This window comes from Phacochoerus africanus, chromosome 6, assembly GCF_016906955.1.
Source record: "Phacochoerus africanus isolate WHEZ1 chromosome 6, ROS_Pafr_v1, whole genome shotgun sequence".
Taxonomy (NCBI): domain Eukaryota; kingdom Metazoa; phylum Chordata; class Mammalia; order Artiodactyla; family Suidae; genus Phacochoerus; species Phacochoerus africanus.
In genome coordinates, this window is record NC_062549.1 from 111,380,147 (window position 1) to 111,393,578 (window position 13,432).

General features: G+C 40.9%; 1 protein-coding gene across 1 annotated transcript; it reads left to right on the forward strand.

Moving 5' to 3' along the window:
• The first annotated feature begins 163 nt into the window (after positions 1-163).
• On the forward strand, positions 164-11,029 carry TAF13 (TATA-box binding protein associated factor 13). The gene is made up of 4 exons (XM_047785135.1): positions 164-257; positions 1,239-1,317; positions 6,920-7,017; positions 9,541-11,029. Exons 1-4 carry the CDS (start codon positions 231-233, stop codon positions 9,709-9,711), a joined length of 375 nt encoding a protein of 124 aa, XP_047641091.1. The 5' UTR covers positions 164-230; the 3' UTR covers positions 9,712-11,029.
• Positions 11,030-13,432: the final 2,403 nt, after the last annotated feature.

Consider the following 13,432-nt stretch of genomic DNA (forward strand, 5'->3'; position numbering starts at 1 on the left):
AGATTTCCTTTTTCCTTGCTAATTTTTAATTTTTTCTTGACAAGACGTCATCCTCAACTAAGTGCCCTTTTGGTCCAGCCGCTAGGTCGGACGAGCTGCTTTCTCCTGCGCAGGCGGGGTCGCGACTAGGCCCCGCCCCGGCTCTGCGCGTCACCGGAAGTGAGGTAGCGGAAGTGATAAAACCCGCTGGGTGGTAGGCAGGCGAGTCCGGCAGGCGGCTGGCTGGTGGGATGGCAGATGAGGAGGAAGACCCCACCGTGAGTGACCACTTGTGTTCCAGCCCACGTTTTTCTGCACTCTCTCGGGCACTTATAGCGGAGGCACAGTTTAGAACTGGAGCTTTTTTCCGTAGTGTTTTCAGGGGAGAGCATCAGAGACTTTGCTTCATACTAGCCTTTCCCTTCAGATTCATCTTTTTGGTACGCGGGGCGGGAAGAGTAGGAGCGTGGCTCCCTGCCTGCCCTTTGCTTTTGGTCCATGTTTGCCAGACACTCTCTGAAACATCTAGAGAATCATCAGAGGACAAAGCTAGTATGTTAGCGCTCATTACGAACCGTCAATTTCAACTGCTAACAAAACTATAGACTTATTGTAAAATAGTGGAAAAATAATGGACTCAGAGTCAGGGAACATGGATTTCAAAATCTCTTTTCTCTGTGAGCAGGTTATTTGAGCCTCGGTTTTCACATCACAAAATGGGATTAAGGCTTCCTTGAGGAACGTTCTTAGGGCTGTGTTAGCAGTGCTTAGTAACTATTAGTTTTGCTTGCTTTAATTCAGTATCAACTCCTTTACTAGCAAAACTGTCTAGAAATAGGCCAGCTTAGTTGGTTTAAAAAAAAAGAACGGTGTGGGGAGTTCTTTGTGGGCAACAGGTTAAAGATCCAGCGTTGTCACTGCAGCGGCTTGTGGCGCTGCTGTGGCGCGGGTTCGATCCCTGACCAGGGAACTTCCACATGCCTTGGGCTCAGTAAAAAACAACAACAACAAAAATATGGTATTGGAACTTTTCCAGGAGAGACACTACGGTTATTATGGACATTGTAGAAGCCATTCCTGCATGAGTCTGAAGTTGGACTGATAGTTTTTAAGGCCTCTGAAATTCTGTTTCATGGGTTTTGCTGCCTGCTTTAGGCTTTCAGGCATGATATCATTGTTGAAGGTGGGGAAAAAAATGTTAATTATTTAAAAGTCCAATGCAGTGCTTGATATCTCTATGTATACATTTTAACTTCTAGTTTGAGGAAGAAAGTGAAGAAATTGGAGGAGGTGCCGAAGGTGGACAGGGTAAAAGAAAGAGACTTTTTTCTAAAGAATGTAAGTAGTATTTGGCAATGATTTCGTTATAGATAAAAACCTTTGGAAATGTCTGTTCAAAGTAGACTTACTGTTCTGAATGTGTTTCCTTGTAGGGACGATATTGCCAGACTTAGCTGTAAATTTTGTTTAACCTGTGAACCATAGTAATGATTCTTACCCCAGTGTATGTATTTATATATGTATATGTGTGTATATGATACACTTTTTTTTTGTTTTTCTTTTAAAGAAATGTGGGAGTTCCTATCGTGGTGCAGGGGAAACAAATCCAACTAGGAACCACGAGGTTTTCGGTTCAATCTCTGGCCTTGCTCAGTGGGTTAAGGATCCAGCGTTGCCATGAGCTGTGGTGTAGGTCATAGACATGGCTCAGATCCTGTGTTGCTGTGGCTGTGGTATAGCCCAGCAGCCATAGCTCTGATTTGACCCCTAGCCTGGGAACTCCCATATGCCATGGGGGTGGCCTTAAAAAGCAAAAAAAAAAAAAAAAGAAATATGATCAATGTTTCAATTCAGTACCTCTGTTACTTTTTCTGTCCCTTACCTGCGCAGTAGTAGGAGCAGGGACTCCTTTGATTGTAAGCCAAAGGTTATGTTGGCTCCTGGAACAGGTACTGAGAGTAGGAATTAAGTTGGGGCTTTGGACTAAGACAGTGGACAAGGAAAGTGAACAGTGTGAGGCAGTCCAGTGGCATAGAGATAATAAGGTTTTGGTTCTCTGTTCCACTCTCTCAGTAGAGAGCTTTACCCTTTTTGGCAGCAGCAAGGAGAGCAGCTGCTGCTGCTGCTGATCCAGGCCAGCCCTTGAAAGGCACCATGAGAATGTGCGGGCTCTCTATCTCCCAGTCCCAGTCCTTTTCTTGTAACATGGCTGACCTGATGAGGCAGCGCCTGAATACTTGGTTTACTTATGCTGGTTTGCATGTAAGCAGTTCCTAAATGCTCTTGAAACTGCAGAGTCAGTATGTCTTTTTCTTCCTTAACCATTCAAATCCCTTGTTATATCAGTTTCTCATTGAAAGTGGACCACTCCTGGAGTTCCCATTGTGGCTTAGTGTAACAAACCTGCCTAGTATCCGTGAGGATGAAGGTTCAATCCCTGACCCCGCTCGGTGGGTTGCCATGAGCTGCAGTATAGGCCGCAGCCAGGCTGAGCTGACGTTGCTGTGGCCATGGCATAGGCTGGCAGCTGTAGCTCTGATTCGACCCCTAGCCTTCGAACTTAATATGCCACAGATGTGGGCCTAAAAAGCAAAAAAAGAGAAAGTGGATCACCCCTTATTCTATCTCTGATGTTGTTTACTCCATTTGTATGTGGGTTTGCTTCTCTTTCTAAAAAATTTTTTTGGATTGCAGTCTATTTACAGTGTTCTGTCAGTTTCTGCTACACAGCAAAGTGGCCGAGCCGTACATCCGTATACATTCTTTTTTTTCCACATTATCCTCAATCATGTTCCAACACAAGTGGTCAGATATGGTTCCCTGTGCTATACAGCAGAATCTCACTGTTTATCCACTCTAAATGCAATAGTTTGCACCTACTAACCCCAACCTCCCAGTCCCTTCCCCTCCCTCTTGTGGTTGATTTTGCTTCTTATGTTGCCATAAGAAAGGGATTCCTATATCAGAGTGTCCCATAGTGATGATTATATAGTCAGTTCTTACCAGAAGCCTTTGTTCCACTTGGATTGCTTTGTTTTGTGATGACAAGAATTCAGAATCTTCGAAGCCTTTTCCTTGTCTTACCTGAATCTTCATATACCTTCCTGAACAAGATCTGTTCCTAAACCTTTTTTTAAAAAAGTTTTTTTGCCAATATAACACAAAGTTTCAAAGCATTCACTGCTGGTTTTTATATCCTTACAGTCTCTATTTATTTATTGTCTTTTTAGGGCCGCAGCTGAAGCATATGGAGGTTCCCAGGCTAGGGGTCAAATCGGAGCTGCAGCTACTGGCCAACACCACAGCCACAGCAGCGCTGGAGTGCAGCTGCTGGCCTATGCCACAACCACAGCAATGCTGGATCCAAGCTGTGTCTGTGGCCTACACCACAGCTCACAGCAACGCCAGATCCTTAACCCACTGAGCAAGGCCAGGGATCGAACTCACGCCCTCATAGATACTAGTAGGGTTCATTAACCACTGAGCCACAATGGGAACTCCTTTACAGACTCTTTAATCGAAACAGTTTACAAACCTCCCATCTAAGTTTTTCCTTTTCCAGTGAAGCGTATTTCCCTACTGATGAATTCTTCTCATCAAAATGTTAATGACAAGATATCTTCCTCAGAATATTTAAGGAAAAAATTACGTTTGCAGTGGAGAATCCTGGCATGCATTACTTTAGTCAAGTCATCAAAGTTTACATTACTAGTAATGTATGTTGGCATTATGTACTCATGATATGAGGCATTAAGAGGTACATCATCTCGGTGCTACCCTTTCTAGTAATGCATAACCACAACCTAACATCAGACAAACCCAAACTGAAGGACATTCTACAAGATAACTGACCAGTATTCTTCAGAAGCATCAAGGTTCTAAAAGGCAAGGAAAGTCTGAGGAACTGTTGCGCAACAGAGGAAACCAAGGAGGCATGACAGCTGAATAGTGTGTGATCCTAGAACAGAAAAAGTACATGAGTGGAGAAACCGGTACTTGTACCACTGTTAATTTCTTAGTTTTGAGAAATGTCTTTGGTTATATAAGATGTTAACATAAGGGGAAACTGATAGAGGCATTGGGGAACTTGGTACTATTTTTGCAACTCTTCTCTAAGTCTGAAATTACCTATTTTAAAAAGGTGGGGGCAATGTTCAGAATCCAGAAAAGAGAGGGGAGAAAATACTGGCTCCTGTGTTTGTTTTCTCCCTCCTGTATCTGGACCTAGACACTCTTGCCAGAATAAACCCTAGGGTACTTCTCTATCCCAGGCTGGCTTCCAAGTTACCCCTTTCTTTTCATCTGCAGGCCTTGCCTACTTTTTTCTCCTAAAAAGGAATTGCTCTTAATGTACTCATTCCTGCTTTTAGAAGTGTTCTAGGAGTTCCTCTTTTTTTTTTTTTTTTGTCTTTTTGCCATTTCTAGGGCCACTCCCGCGGCATATGGAGGTTCCCAGGCTAGGGGTCCAATCGGAGCTGTAGCCACCGGCCTACGCCAGAGCCACAGCAACTCGGGATCCGAGCCGTGTCTGCAACCTACACCACAGCTCACGGCAACGCCGGATCGTTAACCCACTGAGCAAGGGCAGGAACCGAACCTGCAACCTCATGGTTCCTAGTCGGATTCGTTAACCACTGCGCCACGACGGGAACTCCTTTTTTTTTTTTTTTTTTAATGTAAAACTTATATACAATAAATTGTACTAGTCTTGGAATTCCTGCTGTGGCTCAGCCACTTACAAACCCGACTAGTATCCATGAAGACATGGGTTTGATCCCTTGCCTCGCTCAGTGGATTACAGATCCGTTGTTGCCGTGAGCTGTGGTGCAGGTCGAAGCTGCGGCTTGGATCCAGCCTTGCTGTGGCTGTGGAATAGGCAGGCAGCTGCAACTCTGATTTGACTCCTAGCCTAGGAATTTCTGTATGCCATGGTGTGGCCCTAAAAAGCATAGATAGATAGATACATAGATACATAGATACATAGATAGATAGGACTAGTCTTCAGTGAATAGCTTGATGAATTTTACATATATATATATATACTTGTAACCACTAGTCAGATCATGATATGAAACATTTCTAACATGTGACAGTTTCTTAGTATATACACCTTTGAGAATCTTATAAGAGTTGATTTTTCTTCCCAGAAAAACACACACACTCAAATAATGTTTAAAATTTTTTTGCATATAATTTCATTAGAGTCCCCTGACTTCTCAAAGCTTACCCATGAACTAACTGGGAGTTTATAGACTGTAGGATAAGAATCCATATGGCTCCCATCTTCCCTAAACTACCAAGAAGGGTAATCCTGTTGTGGGAAGGAGTATAGACTCTGGAGCCAGATCATCTGGATTCAAATTCAGTTTCCATCTCACTATCTCATGACCTTGGATAAATCATTTACCTATGTGCCTCAGTTTCCCCATCTATGTAGACTGGGGATAATAATAGTTTTTGCTTCAAAGGATTGTTGTGAGGATTAAATGAGTTTAGTCTTTTTTTTTTTTTTTTTTTTTGTCCTTTTAGGGCCTCACCCTTGGCATATGGAGGTTCCCAAGCTGGGGGTCTAACTGGAGCTGTAGCTGCCAGTCTACACCACAGCTGCAGCAACACCAGATCCGAGCCACATCTGTGACCTACACCACAGCTCCTGGCAACACTGGAACCTCAACCCGCAAGGCCAGGGATCGAACCCGCAACATCATGGTTCCGCTGGGCTATGACGGGAACTCCAAATGAATTTAAAGTAACTCCTGGCATGTAGTAAGGGCTATATAAGTTTTAGCTATTAGGAGTTATTTTTATCACTCTGTATTAGACTTTTCTTCTCTTTTGCATTTTCTGTGGTTCCTTCAGTTGAAACCTGAAGGGGCTTTGCTGGCAGTTGCTTTGATCCAGGGAATGAAATGTCAAGATTTTGTATAGTAAGCCCCTTGCTTTTTCCTTTTGATTACCTTGTTCTTCCTATAAAGAAGGTAATTGGAGCACTTTCTCTCATGTCCACTTCCTTATGGTAGTATCAGAAAGACTTTTGCCTTTTTCCTACCTCCCCACCGCCACCCCCGACAACACACACAAAACAGTCCCAGTAAAGGGTAAACCAGTGCTACTTATCCTGTTCCTGCCATGGAGTGTCTTACTTACAGGTGTTCTGGGTTTGTGGGTGAGCAGTTCAGAGGGATGAGGGAAGGAATGTTGATGTGAGGGTTCAGTAACTGAGAGGGAAGGGAGTCCTACCTTGGGAAAGCTAGGTAGGAACAGCCGATTATAAGCTGGCAGTTCAAACCTTTTACACCAAAATCTGTACTTGGAGGCAACAAATACAATGTAAATGTGCTTGATGATGCAAGACATTGGGAATAAACTGGAGGCAAAGATGGATAATTTACAGGAAACACTGAGCAGAGAGATACAAGATATAAAACCTAAAACAAGAAGAGATGCAAAATACAATAACTGAAATAAAAAATTCATTAGAAGCAGCCAACAGCAGAATACAGGAGGCAGAAGAACGAATAAGCGAGCTGGAGGACAGATTAGTAGAAATTGCGGATGCAGAACAGAAAAGAGAATAAAGATTGAAAACAAATAAAGAAAGTCTCAGAGAACTCTGGGACAACATTAAATGCACCAACATCCGTATTGTAGGGGTGCCAGAAGGAGAAGAGAGAGAGAAGGGGACAGAAAAAACATTTGAAGAGATAATAGCCGAAAACTTCCCTAACATGGGAAAGGAACCACTCACTCAAATCCAGGAAGCACAATGAGTACCATATAAAATAAACCCAAAGAGGGACACCCCGAGACACCTATTAAACAATGTAAATATGCTTTTATACCAATACCTTCTATAACTTGGTTCAGTTCTATTTGGAAAAAAAAAAAAAAAAACTTGTCAAATTTATTTAAATAAGCAAAAGCAATTGTTCTTTTACAGTACGGTGTATGATGTATGGGTTTGGGGATGACCAGAATCCTTATACTGAGTCGGTGGATATTCTTGAAGATCTTGTCATAGAGTTCATCACTGAGATGGTAAGGTTTTTTTTTCTAATTGGTCTTAGGTAATTGAGGAATAGATTTGAAATTCTAACTTTTAGATAGGACTAGAGAACTATGGCATCCTTTAGAAATAAGCTATCCATTTGAGTGCCTGTTTTGTGGAAGTTATTGGTTACTATTTATCATTAAGGATGGAGATACACACACACACACACACACACACACACACACACACACACACACACAATATATTCTACCCCCTTCTTTGAATTTTCTTTTTCTTTTTAGAGCTGCACCCACAGATTTTGGACGTTCCCAGGCTAGGGGTTGAATGGCAGCTAGAGCTGCTGGCCTACATTACAGCCACAGCAACGTGGGATCCGAGTCTCATCTGTGACCTACACCACAGCTCACAGCAATGCCAGATCCTTAACCCACTGAGTGAGGTCAGGGATTGAACCCAAGTCCTCGTGCATACTGGTCAGATTGTTACTGCTGAGCCACAATGGGAACTCCTAAATTTTATTTATAAGGAAATAATTATAAGATCCTTCAATAAAATTTAAAATATTATCCATAATCTCATCATCCAACATAAATTTCCTTCTTCCCAGACTTATGTTAAGGTATGTAATGTTTTCCATAGGGTTGATCAGAATAAGCATTCTTTTTTACTCAGAGTTTTATAGTGTATATTTCCTGTGTTCTAAACACTGTTATTTTAGTAGCTATATAAAATTCATTCAAATTGTTTTCTAATATACTTAACCATTTCCCTATTGTTTAAATTATTTACATATTATTTTAACTGAATAAATAAATGTGAATGACTTTTTTTGTCTTTTCTAGGCCACACCCTGGAGATTCCCAGGCTAGGGGTATAATCACAGCTGTAGCTGCTGGCCTACGCCACAGCCACAGCAACGTGGGATCCAAGGCGCATCTGCAACCTACACCATAGCTCATGGCAACGCCGGATCCTTAACCCACTGAGCAAGGCCAGGGATGGAACCTACAACCTCATGGTTCCTAGTCAGATTCTTTCACCACGAGCCACAATGGGAACTCCTGAGAATGAGCATATTCATGAAGTCTCCCCCCTCTTTGAATATGATCTCAGGGATGGGAATACTGAGTTTGGTTGTGTTCAGTTCTTACGAATTTTTATGCTGTATTTTGTATTGTTTCCTTTGTACAGAACAATAGAAGTAAAATATGAAGAGTGTAGATTTAAAAAAAAAATTTATGCTTATAAAAGTACTAATGATTCAATTTAGAAGGTATTAAAAAGTGCAGGAGTTCATGTTGTGGCTCAGTGGGTTAAGAACCCAACTAGTGTCTTTGAGTATGTGGGTTCAAACCCTGGCTTTGCTGCAGTGTAGGTCACAGATGTGGCTCAGATCTCCCATGCTGTGGCTATTGTGTAGGCTGGCAGCTGCAGCTCCAGTTCATCTCCTAGCCTGAGAACTTCCGTATGCTGCAGGTATGGCCTAACGTGGGTTAGATCCCACACTCCTACAATAGGCTGTATTTTCTTATATCATTTTCTCCTCAAAAGAAACACAAACCAGGAAGTTCCTGTTGTGGTTCAGCAGTAACAAGCCTGTCTAGTATCCATGAGGATGTGGGTTTGATCCCTGGCCTCACTCGGTGGGTTAGGGATCCAGCATTGCCGTGAGCTGTGGTGTAGGTTGCAGACACGGCTCGGATCCAGCGTTGCTGTGGCTCTGGCGTAGGCTGGCTGAAGTTCCAATTCCACCCCTAGCCTGGGAACTTCCATATGCCATGGTTGTGGCCCTAAAAAGACAAAAAAAAAAACAACAAAAAGTGCAGGGAAGAAAATAAAAATCTGTACTCCATCTACCTACAGATAATTAATGCTAAGGTTTGTGCATATTCTTTTGTCTTTTTGCACACACTTTTAAACTTTACAAAATTGGAATCACATAGTATTTACAGTTGTGGAACCTGCATTTTCACTTAGTTAAGTCTATACCATTTTCTGTGTCATTGCATAATACTCAATATTTTTGATGGCTTCATAATATTAATTGACTAGATGTACTCAAATCTGTTCATGGCCTTATTAAATATTTAGTTTCCTTTTTTTAGTGACTAAAAATAATGCTATGATGAACCTTGGTTTTTGCATAAAATGAGTATATAATGATAGGGGCTGAGATTTAACCTTAAGGAAACCCACCAATATTCATCAGCTACTGAGGTGGACACAGAGTTTAAATAAAGTGGTTACAAAGAAATTATAAATTTTTTTTATGCAAATGAAGACAGAAACTTCATGTATCAAAACACAGAAAAGGAAACATCAATGAATTTGATAATTTTAATGTCGTTATTAAAAAATGTCTATAAAGCATTGAAACATTGCTCACAACAGTAGAAAGTGAGCAAAGGATGTTAATAGACAATTCACAGACGACTAGCTGTAATAATTAGAAGATAGTCCTCAAAGTCACCAGTATTACATGAATGTAAGTTAAATGACTATTAGACTTTTTAAAAACTAATTGAATTTAATATGTTTCTTTGCAATAGACTCACAAGGCAATGTCAATTGGAAGACAAGGTCGGGTACAAGTTGAAGATATCGTCTTCTTGATTCGAAAGGACCCAAGAAAGTTTGCTAGGGTTAAAGACTTGCTTACGATGAATGAAGAATTGAAACGAGCTAGAAAAGCATTTGATGAAGCAAACTATGGATCTTGACACCTTTTGTACTTTCTGAAGCTTCCTTATCTCCTGGGAAAATCATATTTAATAACCATATTTTCCATAATAAGATCTTGATGCTTAGCCATGTGAATGAAAAATGGAGACACAGTTTTCTGTCTTTATTTTCATGTCTTCAATTTTAGAGTGATATTTGAGTCTTTGACTGCTCTTATATTACCATACTTGGATTACTTATTTGATTTTAGTGACCACGGTTAAGTCAAAGTACTTTGCAAACCTTTCAGTTCCTTCTAGCTTTTGATCATCTAAATGATGAAGGAGTATTTATGTATTAGGTATATTTGTGCCACTGTAGGCTGTGCTATAACAGTTTAATATGTGAACTCTAAATGGCACCTTTGATTTTATGATAGCTAAGACATCTTTCAAGTATTCTAAAGATTTTAGACTACAGTAGTCTGAAAAGTTATTAAAAGATAGTGAACTGATTTGTATTTCTTTTTTGTTGTTGATTTTTAGGGCCACAGTATGGAAGTTCCCAGGCTAGGGGTCACATCGGAGCTGTAGCTGCTGGCCTACACCACAGCCACAGCAATGTGGGAATGTGGGATCCTTAACCCACTGAGTGAGGCCAGGGATCGAACCCACATCCTCATGGATACTAGATGGGCTTGTTACTGCTGAGCCACAACAGGAACTTCCTGGTTTGTGTTTCTTTTAAGGAGAAAATGAGATATGAGAAAATACAGCCTTTTGTAAGAGTGTTTATTTGTCTGAAGATATTTTAATACTTTTGTTTAGATAAGAGTGATTTTTTTTATTTTTATTTTTTGAGAAACTAAAAGTTTCATGTGAATGCATGTTGGAAGGCTTATTTGATTTAAAACCTTTTGGGCTTATAGTATACTATTTGTCAAGTTTTAAGAGAACTCATTTTCCTAGGTCAGATTATATCTTCTAAAAATAAGTGCTTTCAGTAGCAGGAATGGCACTGCTGAAAAAGCTGATGGCAGGATAAGCATTTAGGGTAGTGTTTTATTAACATATTTGTTAGTACTTGTTCATTGTGAGAATGTGTACTTGACTAAAACCATATGTGGCTGTGGAAACCACTTCTGTAGTTCAGGATATACAGGTTTTGTGTGTATTTAGCCTATTATACTGCATTTAGCTTAAAGTAAGGATTAAAATTGCATTTAAAAGGATCACTGAATATTACTCTTTGTATAACTTAATGTTTTGTGTGCCACATAAAACATTATCTATGAATCAGTACTTAGGAAAATTTTACTTTCATAACCTATCAATACAAGGAATAAAGTATAAAACATTTAAAAGAGTAATACTTGAATTTGACTATGTGATTTATCAGCTTTTCTCCCCTATTACTGGCAATGAAATTGTAGCTGCTTAATCTCACTAAAAACTTTTCTCCCCACATTATTCTTGTAATGTTCCTGGATTGATAATGAGATTCCAGATAGATGGGCTGATCTTTTTGTTATTTAAAAAAGTAAAAATAAGTTAAAAAGCTACTTTAGTCTAAACTGAAATAAGGAATGAAGAGTAGATCAGTACATCCCTATTTTTGCTCATCAAGCTCTACTTCACCCTGATGAAGGACCTGGTAGTATCTGGCACTATGGGACTTATTATACTGGGTGCCGATATTAGCTTAGTCTGCCGTAACAAAATGTCAGACTGGGCAGCTTAAACAACAGAAATGTATTTTCTCACAGTGCTGGAGGCTGAAAGTCTGAGATCAGGATGCCAGCATGTTCAGATTCTGGTAAGGACTCTTTGTGGATTGCAGGTACCTGCCTTTTCACTGGGTTTTCACATGGCTGAGAGGGACCTCTCTTGTTTCTCCCTCTTATAAGGCTGTCAGTTCTGTCGGATAAGGGTTATATCCTTATGACTTCTTTTAACCTTAATCACCTCTTTAAAAGCCCTTTCTCTAGTATAGTCAGATGGGGGTTAGGGGGACACAGTTCAGCTTATAATAGTACCATTAGTCTTGCTATTTTGTTAATGACCTTGGCATTAAGAACTTTTTTTTTGTCCTTTTGCCTTTTCTAGGGCTGCACCAGCGGCATGTGGAAGCTCCCAGGCTAGGGGTCTAATCAGAGCTGTAGCTGCCAGCCTACTCCAGAGCCACAGCAACGCGGGATCCGAGCCGCATCTGCAACCTACACCACAGCTCACAGCAACGCAGGGTCCTTAACCCACTGAGCAAGGCCAGGCATCATACCTGAAACCTCATGGTTCCTAGTCAGATTCATTAACCACTAAGCCAAAACAGGAACCTTAACCCACTGAGCAAGGCCAGGCATCAAACCTGAAACCTCATGGTTCCTAGTCAGATTCATTAACCACTAAGCCACAACAGGAACACCAAGAAGTTTTTTTTTAAGACTTTTAAGGTTGCAAGTGTTAGAACTTAACTCAAAAACACATAAGCCAGGAGTTCCCGTCGTGGCGCAGTGGTTAACGAATCCGACTAGGAACCATGAGGTTGCGGGTTCGGTCCCTGCCCTTGCTCAGTGGGTTGACGATCCGGCGTTGCCGTGAGCTGTGGTGTAGGTTGCAGACACAGCTCGGATCCAGCATTGCTGTGGCTCTGGCGTAGGCTGGTGGCTACAGCTCCGATTCAACCCCTAGCCTGGGAACCTCCATATGCCGTGGGAGCGGCCCAAGAAATAGCAACAACAACAATAACAACAACAACAAAAAGACAAAAATAAAATAAAATAAAAACAGAAGAAAAACAAATAAAACCACATAAGCCAAAAAAATAAATAAAATAAAAAATAAATTACTGGCTTGTCCAACTGAAACAAGGGAAACAGAATGGAGTTGACGCCACATTTGACTTGAAAAAGAATCAAGTCTGTGCATCATCCTAATTTTGGTTTTACTCTCTTAGGAGCCTCAGTATGTCAAAGGAATATGATGGCTAGCAGTTCTAAGGTTCCATCCATACCACTCCTGATCCAGAGAGCTACATCATTTCCTAATAAAGAAGATTCCCAGCAAGGAGTGTGATTGTCCTGACTCTGGTCATTATTCTTGGACCAGGAAGATGTTGTACTGTAGCCTGGATCTTATGCCCCACCTCTGAGGTGAAGAAGGGCTTGGAGGGGAGCTGGGAGCTGGGTTCTGCTGTTGGCAAGAAAGGAAAGGCTGGGCAGATAGAAACAACAGGTGTACACTGACTTGATCTATGAGCTTATTAACTGAATTCTAACAGTAAGGCAGCATGGTTCTCTTCCAGTACCTAGAGCTGCACTGAGTAACATGATAGCCACTAACTGCATGGAGCTATTTAAATTTAATCAAATAAAATTAAAGAGTTCCTCTCTGTGATTCAGTGGGTTAAGGATCTGGCATTGCTGCAGCTGTAGGATAAGTCTCAGGTCCAGCTTGGATTTGATCCCTAGCCTGGGAACTTCCCTATGCCTTAGGGTCTGCAGAAAAAATAAAAAGTAAAATTGAAATTAAAATTCTTCAGTGGCATTAGCTATACTTCGAGTGCTTAATAACACCATGGCTAGGGGCTACTGCATTGAACTGGGCTAATACATTTCCATTATCACAGAAAATTCTTTTGGCCAGTGTTGATCTGTAGTGTTCAGGTGCACTCTCCTTTTTTTAATTTATTATTTTTATTATTACTCAGTGAATTTATTACATTTACAGTTGTACAATGATCATCACAATCCAATTTTATAGGATTTCCATCCCACACCCCCAG

What these genes read in the sequence shown, in the direction of transcription:
- TAF13 (XM_047785135.1), top strand. Translation starts at nt 231, where the DNA reads ATGGCAGATGAGGAGGAAGACCCCACC. An exon ending in ATGAGGAGGAAGACCCCACC is followed by an intron (nt 258 to 1,238) that starts GTGAGTGACCAC and finishes TTTAACTTCTAG; the next exon opens with TTTGAGGAAGAAAGTGAAGA. An exon ending in GAGACTTTTTTCTAAAGAAT is followed by an intron (nt 1,318 to 6,919) that starts GTAAGTAGTATT and finishes GTTCTTTTACAG; the next exon opens with TACGGTGTATGATGTATGGG.